This window comes from Coloeus monedula (assembly GCF_965178545.1).
Source record: "Coloeus monedula genome assembly, chromosome: 1".
NCBI classification, from domain to species: Eukaryota; Metazoa; Chordata; class Aves; order Passeriformes; family Corvidae; genus Coloeus; species Coloeus monedula.
The window spans coordinates 75,081,474-75,102,523 of NC_138781.1; the positions used below are offsets into that span (position 1 = coordinate 75,081,474).

At 40.3% G+C, this 21,050-nt stretch overlaps 1 protein-coding gene across 1 annotated transcript in view; it reads right to left on the reverse strand.

The window, feature by feature from the left end:
• The window catches only part of PHLPP1 (PH domain and leucine rich repeat protein phosphatase 1), a 141,300-nt gene that overhangs the window by 38,086 nt on the left and 82,164 nt on the right, over positions 1-21,050 (reverse strand). Inside the window, exon 4 of the mRNA XM_082278120.1 lies at positions 8,111-8,277. Within this exon, the coding sequence (XP_082134246.1) occupies positions 8,111-8,277 (167 nt within the window). The remainder of the gene's footprint in view (positions 1-8,110; positions 8,278-21,050) is intronic.

Here is a 21,050-nt window from a genome sequence, read left to right on the forward strand (position 1 = left end):
GTACAATAACTAACTCCAGTGTAGTGTTCAGCTTCAAGGTTTTCTGCATACATTCTTGGGCATAACTGCCCTCGGTCAAAGAGGGGGAGGGAGGAAAAAAACTCCCCTTCCCCAACATATCTGGATTACATCTCCACTGCTCTAATGTATGTTGTGATGTGTGCTTATGAAAGGGCTTTGATGAGTAATCTAACTACTCAGGACACAAACTGAACTGGTTAACAGTTCTATGAAGTACGTAAGAGAGGATAAATAGTACATCCAGTATTGGATAAATTCGTACAAAATGCACATAGAAGTGTACATCAAAAAATCCACAAATGAAAGTGACTTGTTAAATCCTATTTACAGAAACACTGAAAGACAGACACCATAGTCTTAGTTAAAATTAAGAGACTAATTTAAGACATCTGGCTGGAAGGAGGTATCTTCTTCCCCCATTGCAAACACGTTCACTTAGAAAATGCTAAAGTCCTATTTCTTCTCATGGAGCACTGTCAAGTGCAGAATATTACTGAGCCAAACTAGCAGGCATTTCCTCAAAGGTAAGATCTAAGTCTACCTCTCATCTTTGGTCACTCACTTCCCACTATCCACATCGCAAACAGGCTGGTACACGTCCATTATGGAGCACTGCCATGCTGCACATTTAAAATGCTGAATTGTTTATAGTGCTTCTTATATCTGGACAGATTTACAGTCAGTCACACCAGTATCACTTGTACATCACATCAATATAAATAAGGTAGGAGAGAAGTATTTACAGACTCAAGTTTTCTGTTGCGGCTGAGTTTGCAAAGTGTCAGGCTTCCAATAGACTTTACAGTGCAACATCTTTGCTGTTCTTTCACATTCAAATCTTTACTCCTATCAGAAGCAGGCACACACAACAATGCTACCCACATGGCATTGCTAGAAAGAAAAAAAGGCATAACACTGCTCGTTTGAGGCATGACAGTGTAATAACCTCATATCAAGTCCACACATATGCTTTTTGTCCTCTTCTCCCTTCTTCCACAGTTCCAGATTTTGTTATCTCTTAGTAAAAGTCAGCCTGAAGAACAGCATCAGTTAGCTTATGCTCAGTTAGCTTACTAAGCTTTCTATTGTAATGGCCAATATACAAACACTCACTTTGCTGAACAAAAATAGCCCTCCTTTAAGCTAGAGCAAAATGTTGACATGTCAACCCTTGGGTTTAAACATACAATATGACTGAACACTAATTGCCCTAATTGAGCCAAAAACTGCCCACTTATTTAATCCTGAAGCTGCCACTTCAGGAAGGGCTTTAGTTTGACATACGCAAAATAAGGAGAGGGACTAATAAGAGAAGTTTGTATTACGGCAAAGCAGTGAACTGACTGACGTGCTAATTTCAAATTCAGACCCACCTGGTGTGAACAGCAGAGGAATTTCCATCACACAGTACAGCATTTGTGTTGCACTATGTTTGGGGCAAGGGGAATAGTGTATTCCAACTGGCAGTCATACACCATCATTGAAATGCAGCCATAACAGACTCTTCTGATAAAACTGGTCTTGCCTTACTCTTACCAAAAACAATTAAAAAGCAGTGTTTTACTGTAGGGTATGCCCAGCCACCGCCCTGGAGGGATGTCTGCTGAGATAAGAGATTGCATAATCGCCCAGCAGGACTCCCTGGAAAGGCAACCACTTCTTTAGTCACGGCGAGAAAAGACAGACCCAGAATCCTCTGGGAGACCCTGTGCAGATCCTTTGTAACCCACTGGCCTTTACCTCTGGCACCCACCCCCTGTATCCCTATAAAGCGAGCCCCATGCCCCTGCGAGGAGAGAACGCTCGCCCTAGCTCCCCTTCGCCGGAGTGCGGAATCAGCTACTCGAGCCTCTCGTCTCTCTCTCCCTGGTCTGGCCTGGAGGCTGCCCTGCAGAGCTGAGCTGAAATCACGAGCTGACAATCACTAAAGAGCTGACAGTCTCTGCAAGGGCCCTCCTGCCAGCAGCTGAGGGAAGACACCGGGCCTCGGGAAGGCAGTTCCTTTTGGGACCATCTCTCTGGACCAGTCACCTCTTCCTCGGTCAGAGCTACTGACCCCTCACCAGCTGTCATATTGTACTACACCTGAAAGGGAAGGCGTGGCTTAATAAAGAACTCAGTCTAAGGAAAACAATCACTTTTCCAAACCTATCTCCAGAACCTGGGCTCTCATGACTGTGCTGTGGTTACAGCTCAGTATTATTTTCAAGCAGCAACAGAAGTGTCCCCCAGTTTCAGCACCATTTCTGAACAGAACGATGGTGTTTGCCTTGCAGTGCTGTGACAAGTTTTGGAACTAAACTAAAACTTGCCACCTTCTTGAACACCGGCTACTCTGGCCAATTACTTAATCATGAGGAGAATTTCCATAAAATTCTGCCACGGCAGCTTCCTCCTTGGAAATAAAAGGTGCAATTTACTCCCTTTTTGCAGTTGTGTTGGGTTCCCCATCCACGGCCTTACTGCCTAAGGGAGCTGCTAGCCTAGTGCCGGAAATACTGTCACACCATTCCCCTTCCAGAAAGGTGTCATTGCAAAAGTCTTAAATTACTAAGACAATTCAAATGAACAAATAATCGGATGTTAAGTCAAATTCAGACTACCTCCAAACTTAAAAACAATAAAGCTTTTATTATATTACATGGTTGGTAAGACTACCATAAAGACAAGAGAGCCAAATATATGTTTTGTTAGTGGAAATAACCTGAACCTACATTACTGCACAAGGCAGTTCTCAATTTCTGCACATACCTACCACACACTGCTTCATATAGGGAGAATGACTGACCTCGGAGAAAGGACAAAATTCTTAGGAAAAAACACTGAAAATATATTCACTTCCTCTCTACTGGAAATTTATAATTGAAATACAAAAGCATTAACTAGGGGTGGACTTCCAAACTGAGACATGTTTAACTACATGAAAAGAAACCCTTACTTTGGAAGCCATATCAGAAAAAAGTACACAAGTAAACTGAAGACTGATACACAATAACTGGATTCCACAAATATGTTCACTTGTTGAAACATTACTTGGAAGAGATACTGCTGTACTTAGCCTTACAATTCACTAAAGTGAATCCAATTAATCCAAGTGCAATTTCTACTTTTAGACTCCACTATTTTAAAAAATGCTATTTTTATAGCCTATATCTTACTACCATTTATTTTTCTTATCCCACTATTAAGTTCACTGTTCAAATTAAAAAAATAAAATTTAAAAATTCAATGTGTTTCAGGCATTAAAACAATTTTGCAACTGTCCCCACTTAGTTGCTTGCAGAGACTTAATTTTATGATTTCATTTTTCGTTAATTAAGTGTCACTGATTTTTGCTAGGTGTTCACGAGAGCACTTTCTTGAGATCACAAAGATGCACAGGAGTTAAGGAGAACACAGTCATGAAAGTTTGGGAAGATGCACTAACAAAAGCAAACTCTTTCTTCAATATCTTTACAAGTTGGATAAAACAAAAGCAGTGAAGTTACATAAACAACAAACTCCAAGTGCCATCTTTAGCATTACAAATATTAAAAACAAAAATAAATTCCAATGCTACAGAGATGAGAAAATAAGTGTAGCATCCAAATCTAGCAAGCACTCGATGGGGTTTGTTACTAGTAGACCTGTGTTATCAATACCACACCAACCTTTCCTCTTGCCCTGCTGCTTAGATGGCTGCACTTCAGTGTTTGACTTCAAGTGAAAGAGGAGAAACTATATAAAAGTAAGGTTTCCTCCTCTCCAAGACCAACAGAGTTGTGACAGGAAGCTCCCTGCATCTTCACACACCATGGAGAAAGCAAAGGTAGCAATGCTCCACATACTAAGAATCATTTGAATATTAAAAAAAAAAAAACAACCAAAACCCAAGCCACCAACCCAAAAATTAAGGGGGGTAGGGGGGGAAGGAGAAAGCTCAAATACTTCCAAGTGCATCTACTGGCAGTGCCCTGTGGGGCCTGGCAAGGGGGAAGATGCATAAGTGGCATTCATTAAACCATCCAACTTTCTCCACTAACCGCAGCTTCATACACCAGTAGCAATAATCACAAGAAGTACCTCAGTGCGCTTTGAGGCCAGCCAAGCGGCAGGCTGGAGACTTCCCTCCCTGCTCCTCAATCTCCAGGTACAAGTTAAGATCAAGCTGCATTTCACACTGACTTCTAGCAACCTTGCCTGCTGGGTTCATACCAGTTAGGTTGGCAATACTGGTTGCCCCTCACTTCCAAGCATTCTCTGAACAAAGATTACATTTTAAATTACCTTCTTACTGCACAATGAATTTGTAAGGAGGGTTTAGCTTGAGGTTGCCTGAAATCCTGAGTTTTCAGATAAAAATCAGAAGTTGCAAGGGAATTCAGAAATAGTTGCATCAGTAATTCAGAGTACTCTAGCCTTCTCATAACCTAGAGACGCATCTTCAAATTTCTGCCACTATCCCTGAAGAGTTTCAACTGAGATGCCAGAGAAGGCAGTTCATTTCTAAAAGGGCTCTGGGAGAGAAAAGGTACCCACTGATGTTAAAATAAAAATCCATATAATCACTGCCAACAATAAACAACCACAATCAGAATAATAATTCATTCTTTAGATAAAACTGGCAAGTATACTTTTACTTATTTTTCAAACAACTTTTTGTCTTATTACATCTCCCTTTTCTTTTTCTTATGTTTCTTTTAAATCTGCAACAGCGTTACCTTAAAAATCCACATACTGATAACTTACTTTTCAACGTTAACAAGAAAATAATATTCTTTATGCCAACCACTTTTCCAATAACACCAACTGAAACAATTACTTATAAAGCGTTCTCAGTCCAGTGAAGCAGAGCAACAGTAAATAAAGACTATGGTCTAGTCTTTTGCTTCAAACCCAGAGCAACAGTACTCGGCAAAATTAGCAAGCCTGAACTCTTGTTAGCATTTCAACTGGGGAAGCTCCTCTCTTATCCTAAAGAGAAACATCCTTCCTGTAATTTTAGAAAAGATTCTGTGAGGGAGAATAATTTTCTGTGAGGGAGAAGAGCATCATCATTATGTAGCATCATTTGCTACTTTTTTCAGCACAGATGAATTTTCAGATGGCTTACTTGTATACGTAGTATGAAATAAGTATTCCCTGATAAGCAGGAAAAGAGAGATGTAGCTGTATTTATCTTTCAATATTCAGACAGTTCAGTTATGGAAGTTCACAGCTGCAGAGCATCTACAGCAACAAAAGGGGGTTGAGTGGACAGCAAAACAAGTAGATGTGCAGCTTCTGGGAAAAAAGTGCATCTACACCTCTGTACACCTTCAGATGCCATGTACTGAGCAGGACTAAACATTTTATTCATAAATGCAACAAATTATATTATTTTAACAACTGAAAAAAGCAACTGCATAAACAAAACCAGAAATTCCTTTTTCCCCCGATACATTCCTGACTGTACCTGCCACGTCAGTGCATATGTCAGCATGTCATTACTATGACCCAGCTGCTTGCAAGTCTACTCAGTGGGTGGCTGAAAAGTTGGTGTTTTATTGTGTCTTTGACAGACTTGTTTTGAAATCCAGCATTCATTAAATTACCACCTAAAGTGATTTATTAAGAGGAACTGCAGCACCAAGAACTGCTTACAGCAAGACAAATTTCCCTAGACTGCCTTGCTAACCAGGTTTTATTTAAAAATTGTACCAGGAAGGGTAGGTATATAAATGCCAATGTGTTTTGCTCACAACATCCAAGCACATGGTTATTTTGGAGCCTTAAATACTTCTAGGCTTGATTCAGTGGTGCTGTGCCTCATGTGCGGCTGCAATTCAGCAATTCCTCATTTTGTATAAAAGCCAACAGTACCAAATCAGAACAGCAAAGACTTGCTTTCCAGTGATTTGAAAGAACACGGGTGAACAAAAAAAGACTTTTGGTTTATTCAGTGAAGTTTTACTTTGCACAACCCCTATAAACATGAAAATGGTTTTATGGAATTGGATTAAAAAGAAAAAATAAATGAATTAGACAACGTGTGTTCACAGGAATGACAAGCCTCACTTTACACACATTTTGATACTGGGTTTCACTAATAATTTCAAAACATATGGTGCTCTTCCTCTTGCTAGATATTTGTGCATTTACTCACTACAGAAAAGCAGACTTACTAGGAGTCGAGCTGGCACAAAGCCTTTTGGGAACATAAGTACAACTCAAGTTTTCCCACCCGAAAGAGAAGCCAGTTCTGTGTTTCTTAGGGCAGGAAGGAGAATGGCTGGGGAATACACTCCAAGGTGAGGCTCATGCTTTTGCTGCAGTAGGGAGGCAAAAGACAACTGATGGGGCACAGCTTTTCCTAACCCTCAGCAGGAACTACCACAACTTCACACAGGCCTTCCCACTGGCACAGCAATAGAAACAGTGGCAACAGCTTCCAGCTACTCGCTGTCTGGGTGATGCCACCTGTGCTGGGTGAAGATAAGGCTGGGGGACATCAAACAAGCAAAGGGAAACATCAAGGGCATGAGTTTCTGTTGCACCAACTCAGATCCACCAAAACAGCGCTGTGTAACCTAATTTTTTTTTTTTCCTCCAGAAGTTCCCAGACCTGCCTCGTGCCTTTTTGCCAAGCTCAAAGCAGTGGAAACAGAGCAGACTATTACTTGCTGACAAAATAGGACCAGCTCACAGAAGAATGAGAGGAAAACAGTTATATTCAGTTATATGCCACTTCTCCAGATTTTCCTTATGCAGAATCTCAGAAAACAGGAGAGTTATATTTTGTTACCTGAACTCTTTCACTCTTGTATGCTCAGGCTCAAGTTAGTGAGAAGAAATTTAACAGGTTATTAACTATCAGCAAGACTCACCAGCTGTTCCTACAACTGCAGTACCAAGAGAACACTGAACAGAGAATGAACATTGCCCATCACATCAATAAACAATACTTTCTAATCCCAAACAGAATTAGTTGTAGGTACATGGAGAAATCCAAATCTATTCCAAACAGAAATTAGCTGTAGGTACATGGACAAAGCATAATCAAGTATCTCCTTTATACCTTCTGATATTTAAAAAGGAAAAATTATAAGAAGTCATTAAAATAAGAGACATTGATTATTTGTCCATGTTCATAGCTAGTTTATGCTAAAATTCCACTTGCTATCTAGAGACCTGTGTTGACATTTACAGAACACTTAATCCAGTCAGAATTCCTCTCCAGACTGTGCTCATAAGGTCTTGGCATTGCTGTATGTTTTGTTTGTGAAACAGACTTGCTGGGTTCATTCATCTTCCATTACGCCAAATTTTTAGGTTTTCCAAAATGAAATTGGAATTATATAAAAATACAACAGCCCGCATAATCCATCTTGTATTTTTCGGTTGTTTTTCAAAGAGGAAGGGATTTAGAAATGTGGTTTAAGACTTTTTTTTTTTGAACAGGACCATCCACAAATATAATCTTGAGGTACTCTGCAATTCAGTTACCACTGAAATTAAAATCACAGCTTTATATTCAGTATGGGAACATTCATCTTTGTGAATACAGAAAGCCTGCTGATTCCACAGAACACATACATTAAATCATTCAGAGCATCAATCATGCTGCTGTCTACCCATTTGTTACATTCTCGGATGAGCTGCAGTGGAAAGAACTGGAAGGTCACAGCTACTACAAAAGAAGAATTAGGATTGAGCAGAGTAGAAAGAGGACAAGAACCAGGCTGAATTTATGAAATCAGGGCTTTCTTTGCTTGGGAGGGGGAAACAAAAAGTTCTTCACTTGGTCACATGCAGTACTGTTCCTACCTAGAATGGCTCCCTATGATGGGTAACTCACCAACATGAGTCAAAGGCTGAAGAACTACAGTCTGGCCTCAGTAGGTAGATAAAAACACACTATGAAAATTGCATTTTGGGCTGAAAATATCCTTCTATTTACAAGAAAAACATTAAGTTTCTTATGAAAGCCAGTCTGTAGTTTCTAACACACAAAGTTAAGCAATTTCTGTCAGGCCAACGTTCCACAAGAGGAGGTAGTAATTTTTAGGAAAGTTTCTGCATATCATGGCTCCAAGGACAGAGGAAGACTAGTACAACCATACCACTTTACCTTTGTAATTCACTAAGCGCTCTACTTGTAGATGGGCTGGGGTTTAGCCTCAGGAAGTTCTGCTTTAAATTGAGATGAGTGAGGTCTTGGCTATAAAACAGGTTGGCAGGCAGGTGCTCCAGGCTGCAGCATGAAAGATCCACTGAGCTTATGCGTTGTGATGCAACCTGGAAGTCAAGCACAACACCAATATATTAATACTGTAATAAAATAAAGAACATTTCCTTCACCCCTACCAGCACAACATAAAATTTTAAGCACAGCAGAAGCCAGTGTTGGCATATACAGATGATCTAACACAGTTTACATAAGTGCTGCAAGTTATGCCAGGATCTCTTTCTTGGCCTCAGTGCTTAAACCAGGTCCACAGACAGCTAGCAGGGAGGAAAGAGCAAAGGTTTGTCAAATTAATATGTGAAATGGATCCATTTTCATTTATGAAGTTATGCGATACTTTACAACCAGAAAAAAAAAAAGATACTTGACATAAGGTTTAGTTTAGTCCTTTGGGTAGAATTGCCTCTTCCAAGTGGAGGTGAGGGGTTAGCCAACATCATCTTGTCTTGGTTTCGTATGTCCAAGATGGGTATTAAATGACAGAAGAGTTATCCCATTTACACCTTACTGAAGAGAAAAAATAACCCAGCGGCAAAGCACTGAGCACTCATCTCTTCTCAATGAATTAGAAGACCGTCCAAAAGTGATAAAAAATATGACAAAAAAACCCTTGAGATTTGCAGGCTTAACACTGTTTTCTAGAAAGAGAAAGGTAAAACAAACACAGTCTGTAGAGGCTAAAAAAGAATCATACCACTGAGCACTATATATATATAGCTAGCATCATTCCACAGAGACCTATAGACAAATTCTTCAAGTAATGGCAATTCTGCCCCTTTCCAAATCTCTAGGATACAACTCAGTCAACTACATCTGCTATTTTACTTATTTACTAGACTTCACTAAAAATAAATAAATATCACCAGCAAAGTCAAAAACAAACCCAAGACTGCAATGTAGTATGCTTACATTTTCTGTCCGACACTCAAAAATATTCTTTCATAAAGTAGAGTCACAGACATGCTACATGGCAAAGCACCACCACACAGTAATGCAAGGCAGTGGGGATGGTGGGCAAGGAGAAGGAGTCAAATGCTAGAAGAAGGAGAGGCATTTTTGGAGCAAGCATGGTTTAACCAAAGGAGAAGAAGCAAACAACTTCACCACCATTTTAGACTTCTGGGACCACACCAACAGTGCTCAAATGTGTTCTGTCAGCTGCTTACACCAAAAGAAGCTATTGTTTCACTGGCCTTTTATGCTGGGATTCTGGAGGAACAAACACCACATCTAAGGGGCAAAAAGAGGAAAAGACCCAACAACTCCTAATCAATACCCAGTAACGTAAGAGCTTCTCAACTCAGAGGAAGGACACACCACTCAATCTTCTGGGCAGAGATACAGTCTCTGCCACCAAGTACTCTGAAACTAGAGCCATCATGCTTTGAGGAGGTAAGCAAAGTAGCTTGCCACTGAAAGGAAGGCCACAGAAATATTTTTTCCTCTCCAACGCAAGCTACACAGGCCTTAGAATAAGTGGTTGCTATTATAAACACACAGCCATAGGCTTCGAGGGGAACAGGCAGTGCAGTGTTTTTCTCCAATGCAGCCGTTAATAATCCAGTCCTCCCACATCCATTAAAACGCTTGAATTTTTGTTACTCTATTAGTTCAGTCCTTTTGTTACTGTAGCTAGTATTTTTCTTCCCCTTGTAGTATGAGACAAGAATTATTCATAGGCTATACTGAGCAGTCATTTCTGAATGCTGGCTATTCAGTCTGTTTATGCCCACTACTGTAAAGTTCTGATCACACTGCAAACACAAGAGATGAAAAACTGCTGATGCCCGTTAAATTAAAAAGGAGGAGTGTTTCATTTCAGGTGTAATTCTTGTATACACTGTTGCTCCAACTACTTGTTTGGAATGTGATATGAACAGCAATAAGCAACCCAGCAGTGCTTAGCAAGCCACATTACTCTAAAAATATCTCAAGAACCAGAAATGGGAACTCTGAGTGGGAATCATGATAATGCAGCCAAACAAGATCAAATATGCAAATTCTACTGTTGCCTCAAAAAAGGATGCAAATCCTTTCTTAAAACTGTCAAACCCTGAGAAATAAATCTAGTTAAAAGTAATTTTGTTTTTACAGGTTATATGTACTGGTTATTTTTTGTTTGACCTTTTTTTAAAAAGGAACACTTTATTATACAAAGCATTTAATTAGTTTTTTCAAGCAATTGACAAATATTGAATGATGCTTCTTCCAGAGAGAGAACTGTAAAAGTTAAAACCATTTCTTAAAAGGTGTTAATTCTGGAATCAATTGTAATTTTATCAGTCTTTCTGTTACCAAGCAGTACTCTAAGAATTAACTTCTGAATTGTTATAAGGAAGGCTCATATAAATACGCAGTTATTCTCACAGGCAGGGATAAAGACTTTTCTCTTTTCATTGCTCAATACTGTTCTATAACAAATTCCTATAGAACACAGCAACAAGATGAAAAACAAAGAAGAGTAATGAAGAAGAACATCATCTTAACAATACTTTCTTTCATTCACCAGAAACTTTCACCAGTTGTTTTGAAGTTGAATATAGAAATTCTGAAATTACACTGTTCCAAAACCAAACAATAAAGGAATATTTCAATCTTGCAACTGTCTGCAACTGACTTAAATGCAGCAAGACTGCACATGCTTATGTTTGCTATTGTTTATTAAAAGCAAAGACTTTTTTGTAGAAGATGATACAGTTCTTTAACAAAGCACTGGGTTTCCCTGACTCACTCTGAAGAATCACTGCAGAGATAATGTGATAATGGGTGGGAAAACACTCAGTAGAATATCCCTCACACTCAAAGAATAAAAAGCATCTGGAGAAAAGGACTATTATCTGCAGAAAGTGTGTTTTCACTGGAAGAAAACAAAACCAAAACATTCCGCTGTAAATAAATACCTCAACAAGTTATCTGGGCTGCATTCAACACATCCGTGCTCCCACAAGCATAGTGAAGAGAGTTGGTGTGGTAGCACTGCTAGAGGGAAAGGCTTTCTAGATACACAGGGAACGTGCATTATGGACTTGTTATGGTTTGTTTGGTGTTTTCTTGTGGAAAACTCTTAAGTATAGCTGTCTGATAAGCTGTATGCACATACATAAAAATAAAACCACAAGCAGCACAATTCACAACTCCACAGGCAGAAGCCGCCATTGCCCAGAGACCAACCCCTCTCGAAAGTCTTCTCACCCTATCTCAAACTGCAGAGAGCCTTCACACTTGTGTCACACGAAACCACTGCTGCATTTCCAGCACCAATAACACTGAGGAAACAGCTGGGGCAGTGACCTTCTCAGAAGATGGTACATCACAAGCTCTCAACGACAGGAGCTACTGCAGGAGCTGTAGAGTTAAAGCCTGTCTCTGAAAGACATGGAACATTTGGCAGCCATGCAGCTCAAACACAAAGCAAGATCTTGTACTTTTTGAAGTCCATTTCTCAGTTGGGATATTCAATCATCAAAAAACATAAACAAACAATATGAAATATGCTTTCTCCATTCCCTGGATATGATTTTTAAATACTTTACAGTCTGTCATTGTGTTGCAATGTCTCCCACTGTAACACTAGAGGAGTAGTAACGGGGTAAGGCCATGCTGAATTTTGTACATCAAACCACAAAGTCCAGTGGAAGATTTTTTTTTTCCAGTTCCTGTTGAAACCTCAGTTATGCATCCTAGGCCTACACTGTTCTAAGTTATTTTTTTCAATCTTCACATGAATATGGCAAACTAAGTGGAGTTTGGAAGAAGTGATATACAATGTAGCACATGTACCACAGAAAGCCCTGGGTCTACCCACTGCAAACACCAAAAACCTGTTATTGTGCTTTTAATTTTCCCACAGCAGCAACAAAATGCAGATTTATTCTCCAAATACCACCACAAATAATGCTGCTGGCGAGCTCATCTCCCTCCTTGGGCACTGTGCCTTCTGCTCCTCCCCTCCTAAGAGCAGCACACATGCCAAAGAAATCGGAATCTCCCTAATATGAAAACTCACTTTTATACATGCATTACTTGTGCCGCAATATACCTACAAATAAAAACAACTATTCAAAAATGCCAGCAGTACCTCTGATGTCTAGATTCCAGGCAACACTTCAAATAAAGGTTTGCCAAAGTGTTTTGATTTTATTTTTTTTTAATTATTATTTTTAAAAGGAAACAGTATTTCAAGACTTGTGAAAGTACAGTATGGGTTCACTGTAAATCTTTAACAGCTGGCAACAAAAATACAGAAAAATACTTGCATCGACCCATATTCTTGCTGTTTCTTGCTACAGAGGGCTGAAAACCACTTTGCTTTGTCCATCAGTATAATGACACCTCTGTCACTGAGCTATGCAACAAGACTGATTATCGTCTTTGTTTTAAAGCCTTGGCTATACTACAGAAATGATCTGTGGCTGACAATGGATGTCAGGAATGGGCACAGCTGAACCCAGCTGTATGGACAAACACAAGTCTTGTTTATACAAGGACATCTTTTGGTGTGTCCTGTGGTGTGAATTTAAACCAATGTAATTATGTCTTTTTCCTGTTTACCCTCATCCCATTCCCTATAGCTCTATTCAGATAAGAAATTACTGCTTAGGACTTCAACAGAAGACAAAATAGCTAAGCAGCCCACACTGTACAGGCAGCCAACTTCCCAGTCTGTTTGAACTGAGCTGACAATGTTAAATTATACCTGCTGTAGACATGCAATGCAAAGGCAGTTAAATTTTTCTCCTTTAGGTTTTGTTTTTAAACAGTTTGATAATCATCACATCCCACCAATGCCTGCATAAGCCTTAACTAAACAGTGATACATAATGAAATACCTAAACTAAAATAGAGCAAACAGGTTCTCCTCACTTCCGAACTAGCCTTGCTTCAAATCCTAATCCTCCTTTCTATTCAAACATCAAAGCCCTGCTCAGCAGAGAGGCCTCCCTCCACTGAGCTGAATTCCTCAGCCGGGAAGCACATTGATGCCCTCAGCCACAGCCAAGAGCTGAGGAACTGTTTAGCCTGATAAACAATCTAATGCCAAAAAACTTAATGAAGGGGAGGGGGAGAACAGAACATTTGCTTTTTCTTTAAAGCCATATTGATGCCTGAGATGGCCACCTAAAAACAGAGACTAGACAAGAATAAGGGAATAAAGGTAAGTATTTATTTGAAGGGCCTTCAAAGGTACACCCTGGGCAGGCCAAAGGCTACACCCAAGATGGACAGATGGTCATGGGTTTTTCACACATTCATAAGTTCGGTTCATTTGCATATCAGGATCAATTCTCCAATTACAACCCCAGTTAATGATGTAATTACCCCAAGTTTGTCCTCCTCTCCAGAGGCCTTAGTTTACACATTTTGGGCCTAGGACAATCTGGGTGTCCTTGGAGAGCAAACCTAGTTGTGTCTAACTAGCATGAGAGAACAGCAGCTAACAGGCCACAAGAAACTTCAGAGTTACATACTAGGCAGTACAGGATTTGAAAAATATAAAAGTTAAAGCCTAAGGCATCAATATATTTTCATTTTTAAATGACAACTGTTAAAACAACTGCAGCCCAAGGGTTAAAAGGTACTGGCTTTTCTGGCATCTCCTTTTTGTTTTCTTTCAAATGTCAAATTAGATACACGCCAGCTCCAGCTAAGGGCCTTGCATAGAAAACATAAAACCCAGCAAAGGCTTGAAAGCCTGCCACTCAGATCCACAAACCCAATAGGCAATGCCATAGGTCAGAGTAGTAATTCCCTACTTAGAGAAGGGCAGAAGTGCACACCACTGTGGCAGTACTCACAGGGCTCCTCTGCAGGTGAAGCTGCCAAAAGCCTCTGGTACAAATACCTCACGCCAACAAGACTCAGGGGCACAAAAATTATTTAAACTTGTCCCTTCTCTGCTCTCCTTATCTCTGAACAAAGTTTTATAAGCAAACAGCTCATTTCTACTTTTGGCCCTTGTGCAAACCTCTAACAACTGAAAACAGCATTAGCAAACGTGTGTGGGGAGGCGGAAATGTGAAGGGGATTAACCAGAAGTTGGGCTCCCTCATCTTTTGTGATAGGAAACCTGAAAAAATTTAATAGATGTGAAAGCCAGTGTCCCAGGTTTAACATAAAGATCTTGACAGCAACAATTTGACAAAAAAGGTGACATTCATCATCTGCCATTTGGAAATGCTGGGTAGTATCTGAAGTCATTACCAGAATACAAGTGTTTTTCTGGAGGAAAAGTACTCTTCTTTTAGAGATCATGTACTGGTATCGATATTAGTCAGGGAATGATACCAACACTGTTCCTTGGTCATAGTCACACTGGGATACTCAGACTAAGATCCCTGCAAGGACAAGGCTTAAGATGCAACTTAGAGTTATGTGACAGTAATTAGCTGTAGCATTAAGCTACTTATAATTCAGACATGTGAATCTCCATTTGGTGGAGCAAGGAATATTAACATCCTTAAAACAGCTTGACTGAAAATAATTCATTTGTAAATACTGCCAAAGAGGTGTCAGTCTCATAAAAATTAAGAAATACCCCTTTTTCTGCTTACTATTCCTGTTAGATTTATTTTTTCACAAAGACAAGCTGCTGTACTGCCAAGCAAGCAGACTTCGCAATGAGCAGCCCTCCAGCAAAGACTTTCTTTCAGCATTTTTTCACTTCAGCATGGGAAAATCATGCAGCAGATCCTCAGGAAAGCAATGCTAAGGCACATAAAGACAGTAAGTGCAAATCATGCCTGGCCAATCTGGTGGCCTTTTCATGATAGAGTGACTGCAGTGGTCAGCAACAGAAGACCAACTGATGTCATCCACCTGGACTTCTCTAAGGCCTTCAACACAGTCCCACACAACATCCTCATCTCCAAACCATAAAGACATGGATTTGAAGGGTGGACTATTCAGTGGATATGGAATTAGCTGGATGGATGCAGCCAAAGTTGTGGTCAACAGCTCTATGTCAGGTGAAGGCTGGTGGAGGGTAGTGTCCCTGAGGACAGGGTCTTACGACTAGTGCTCTTTAATATATTTATCAATGACATAGTGAGATTAAGGGAACCCTCAGCAAGCTAAGAGATGACACGACAGAAGGAAGAGATGCCATCCCGAAGGACCTGGACAAGCCTGAAAAGTGGGCCCACAAGAGCCTCATGAAGTTTAAGAAGTCCAAGTCCCAGGAGCTAAACCTGGGCCAGGGGGCAATCCCAGGCATAAGTACAGACTGGTAGAAGTCATCACTGCAAGCAGCCCTGTGGAGGAGGACTGGGGTTTCTGGTGGATGAAAAGCCAGACATGAGCCAACAATGTGCACTCACAGCCAAGAAGGCCAACTACAGCCTGGGCTGCATGAAGAGACGTGGCCAGGAGAGAAAGGAGGATGATTCTCTCCTTCTACTTTGCCCTTGTGAGACCCCACCTGGAGTGCTGCATCCAGGTCTAAACTCTCTAACACAATAAAGATGTGAACTTTTTAGAGCATGTCCAGAGGAAGGCTACAAAGATAATCCAAGGTTGCTCAGAGAAGCTGTGGATGCTCTGTCTCTGGAAGTGTTCGAAGTCAGATTGGATGGGGCTTTGAGCAACCTGGTCTACTGGAAGGTGTCCGTGCCCATGGTGGGGGTTTTGGAACTAGATAATCTTTAAGGTCTCTTCCAACTCAAACCATTCTAGGATATACTGTACATTTCAGACTCTTGCCAGAAGACTTACACTGGATGTTCGCTTGTCTGAGTCTCCCCAGTCCCACACGGAGAGGGTGGTAGGGCTTTTTTGTTCGCGTTAAGTAAGAGATTATGCTAGGTCCTCAGTTTCTGATCTAGGTTCTTTGACACAGCTCTATCATATAGATTAATTCTACAATGAGATGAACTCTTTTCATGCCACTATTCCACTGTAACTCAGAAAGGCCTTCTGGTCCAAGTGTTTTGTAATACAAATAATCATGAATATAGCTCTATAGCCTAAAACTGGTCTCCAGCACTCATTCCCTCTGTTCCTTGGAGACTTTAATCCTTCTCCACTGACTAGAGAAGATGCCTAAGGAGAGTAAATGTCCCTAAAGTTAGGTTTTGCCAATAATTCCTCTCCTTTCTTCCTTGCTGCTAGACTTTGTTGGGAAAGGCTTTCAGTGTTACAGCCATTCAGTTTCAAGACCAGCTCCATTATAACCTTACACATACCAAAATACAGTACAATACGTCAGTCCCTGCAATGCCCTCCTGTCTTATGGGATGAGCTCACTGTGGACACTTGGCTCCCCTGAGCTTCATTAAGAGCAACATTATGTTCATTCCCCTACTTGCTTTTACTCCTCCACTTTCAGAGATTGGTGAGAACACTTTGGGATCCTTCTGGACTGAACACACCTTAAAAGGTAACATATGCAACACCTCACTGAGCTTCTAGGTGATGCTTTCCCATATTTATGCAAGAGCTGCACAAATTCAGCTTCAGTAATACCAGAACCTGATTTAGAGGCTTCAAAAGACGGTACTTGAATGCTATTCCAGACGTGTGGGCAATACCTAGTTTTCTGTTCTCACTCTTGGCTGCAATGCTTCAATAACTATTATTAATCAAAGGCAGCAAGCCCAAAACAAGAACCACAGACTCTCTAAATTCCAGCAAAAAACCCCCAAAAAACAAAAAACAAAACACCAGTGAAACAATAATTGCTCTAAAACAGAAATTAAGAGCTTGAAATCATTACACTTTAAAATCAGCTAAACTATTTTGACACGCAAAACTAATCAGCTGAGACAAAACACCAAGCTTCCCTTCTGAACCAGTAAGAGAAGCTGATTACACTGAAACATACCCAGAAGTTCATTTCCAAAATGTCAATTAAACCCTAATAACAAAAGGCACAGAAGAATGGGCTTTGCAGGGAAAGAGGAGGAGGAACACTTTCAAGTGTTATCATCAAAAGAGAAACAAAACTGGCTTCAAGTTTGTTTTGCCCAATCTTCTGCTTTCACACTCAAGATGATAGGAAGCCACCAACAGCAAGAATGACCAGATATGGATTCAGAGTAAAGGTTCCAAACACTGAGGATTTTTCACACACAGAGAAAAGGAAGTCAAGTTCCACATGGAAACCAGAGGTTTGTTTTAGTATTTGTAATCACCACCAAAAGGAAGCTGTGGATTTATTTTTAGGGATGTATTTTTAGAGAAAGCATTATCTCAATATTGCCATTTTATGGTATTAGGGGAAAAAAGGGTTTCCTTGTACTAAACTTAGTGTCATCATGTTTCCTGTAAGTAAGGATCAGCTCAAAAAAAGACCCAGTGAAAAATGAGAATACCTTTCTGGGTTGTCTTTTCTTCAATAATGTTGAACCAACTTTTCCAATAGGCTAATGGTGCTGCTTAATGTCGAGTGTGAAGAAACCCAAATAGTTATGCCCAAAGAAAACAAACTTTGGTTAAAGGCTATTGTCAAAAGATGCCCACTGATGTTGGCAGTACACTAAATTCATTTTTAGGTCGTATTAGGATAAGGACTCATTTTCCAGCCTCCAAGCACAACTGGCATAAGAAACAAACCAACTACTTCATGGTCACCTTCTCAGTGACCAGCACATTCCTGACCTCCAACCTGTCCCCAACACACACAAAAACAGGTAGCCCAGAACCACAGTGGCACATTCAAACACATGGACTAAGACTATAAAGCTAAAAGGAAATATCAGAAATTCCTAACTGCAACACAAATAGTCTGTTTGTTGCAGCCAGTCATTCCCTGTAGAATGACCACAGGTGATAACCAACCGCCAGAGGTAAAAGCAAAAACACTAATCTAGAAATTCAGTAAAGTTCTCCACAATACTCCTCCAGAAGAAGGCTACCCATTGCTTAGGGGGCTAAACAGACACTTGGAGAGGAGACAGTGCATCCATTGAGATAAAAGTATGAATTGGCAGAACTGTAACAAGTAACATCCCAAACAACTTAAAACAAACTACGTTGTATTTGCATATGATTTTTCCCTACACTCACTATTGGTGCTGCAAAATATATACCTGCAAAAAGGTATTCTAAGCCCGTTTTGACCAGTAAGCATTAGAAAAGCCTGTCCCTAATGCCTCCAGAAACAACGGAAGCTTGGTAATAAAAATCACTGCAATGATGACCTCTTTGAAGACAGCTCATTACAGTATCCAGAAATACATACAAAATAGGTCAATCACCTAGAAGGCAAGCCAAGGCAAATACAATGTAGGGCTAACTTAACCATGAGATTAGTGGCTTCAAGCCTTTACAGACGAGAGGCTGCATTTTGTATTAAAAAGCTCTGCAAAGTCTGCGTTCCACAATGCAGCTGGTGTGAAAGTTTCTCACACAACTTTTCCTGGTTGACCATGGCTGACATGAAAAAGCCAAACGTTAACATCTGATAGTATCTGAAATAAAGATGAAGCTACATACACAAGTGGATATGCCTTATTACCCATCCCTTTAATTAATGAGCAGAATCTTATGTGCTGAAGGAAAAAGCAGTCCCACAGCTGATGATCTTTCCCTATCGGTGGATGAAGCACAGCTGAAAAGCAGGCACATCTTTAGCAGTAAAGCTCAATTGTTGCTCACTGCATTTCCTCAGCACAGCTCCTGTAAAACACATCCAAAAGCTAATCATCTTGGTCTCCTACTTTGGAAATACATTTGCAGAACTGCAGTCAAGGTTAGGAATGAATTTTTAAATTCTGTAGAATTTATACATATAAACATGGTCTGTAGCACCAAGTATGTGGTCAGAACTCAAAAACCTTTTCTCATCAGAAATAAAAATCATATGACTAGAGTTATAGGTCAGCTCTGTCCTGTCTACAGGGCTCATACCCCCCTTTTACAAAAGTCTCTGTACACAATTGTCAAACATGTACCAAAAAAATAATTAGAAGACTGAGGCAGATGGTCAGAACTAGATAATTTTAGAGGAAAAGAAGCAAAAACAGTACTTTGGGTTTTTTGTTTGCTGCTTCGGGTAGATCTCTACAGAGGTTGAGGAAATATGGAGACTACAGCAGTAGAGGCTTCTGCATTACTTACTTGTATAGTATAAGCTAAATTCTAATCTGTTCTTATTTTCTGCTCGTTTCACAGTGCAAATAAATGTATGAAGAGAGCATTCCGCACTGACATGAAAGGAATAAGGCCAACATGGCAGCACGGCCTTCGCGGTTGAATTTGCTATTCTTGCTATTTTTACCATGTTTTAAACATAATGTACACTGACATCATAATTTAATCTCTCCTTTTTCACAGCAGGCTATGGTTGTTTAGAATACCACACACTTCCACTACAGACTTTAACGCAAAGGTGACTGAAACAGGGAAAGGAAAATATGAAAGCACACAAGAGAAAACTCTTAAATTTCATAGGTTTTAAATCCTATTTTTGGACATTCCTTTTATTTTCAACAGCAAGGCTCTTTTGTGTGTAGGCACCCAAGCCCCCCACAACAATTTATTCCCAGCCACAGCTGTCCAACTGTGGACGATGGTGTGCAGACACACAAGGCTGTGTGCCTGTACATCTCTCCCTACCTACACAGACATGCGCTATTTACAACCCTTGTCTCTCATCACCTCTCTTCCTCTACCTGCCCCACTGAACCGAACACTAAAGCAGGAAATAATTGTCGCATGAAGCTGTTGACACACTTCCTGCTCTCCTGCAGCTTAGAGGGGAGAAGTTCTGTGGGGTCAGATAACCCATCCCGGCATGCCCAGTGGGGCACACTATCTCCAAGAAGATAAAATTCTGTAATGCATCCTGGCATAAGCTCTGCAATACTGAATTTCTGAGGCAGACATTGACATCCCATTTTAACTGCATGCCTCGGAACACAGAAGACTGCTAATCCTGTTATACTCCAGCCAAACCATCCATGTCGTGAGCTGTGTCACAGGCAATGCTCACAACAGAAATCTCACATAGTGAAAAATGGTTAGGTTTAGCTGTTAGAAGCACCAAACAGCAGGTCACATCCCAGATAAAAGCCTCACAACAGCAAGTTCCACCACTCCATAACACCTTATGCATGACATCTCTCTCTCTTCTACATTAAGCATGTAGCTTTTTAGGTTTTGGAAGTGGTAAATGAGGAACGCCCTCATCACATCCTCCTCACTCTGTTAAAATACACGTTCTTTGCCCCATCCTTCTGCATTTGATATTCAAATAGCAAATGGTGGCAGATTTGCCATGCAAGTAATTGTGCCAGTTCCAGAACCATCATGACAACTTTATGCAGACAAAACGTTTTAAAGCTGTGAAGATGTTGCTCTCTTTCCCCTCTGCTCCCCCTCCCAGTTGCATAAGCTTATTTTTCAACATTTGGCAAGAGAACGAATACATTAGATCACAAAGGACCAAATCTGTTGCTGTTGTTTACCTTTTAAGATTCCTTAATTAGGCCTCCAATTTTGGAAAGAAAAAGGAAAGAAATGCACTGTGGTATAGAACTATCAATATTAACGAACAAGACATCTCCAGCTTTTAAAAATATTCTGTTTGAGGCTAAATCAGCATATCTAAAAGTGACCTATTTGGAATAAGTATGTCACCAAGTTCGATATTTAGGTCAGTATTTGTGCAGTAACTCCAGTCTGTCCTGAAAACAGGAGTTCTGTTCACCTCAGGACACATAAGTATAGGAAAATCAATCCTAACACCTCTTCACCTTCCAAAAATTCACTGAGGCAGAGCACAAGAGCTGTCTTGGCTATGATAGATTCCACTGTTAGAATTAATCTGATTATACAGGAGCAATGCTTATTTTTAATTAAATTAAACCCAAGTTTCCACAAACAT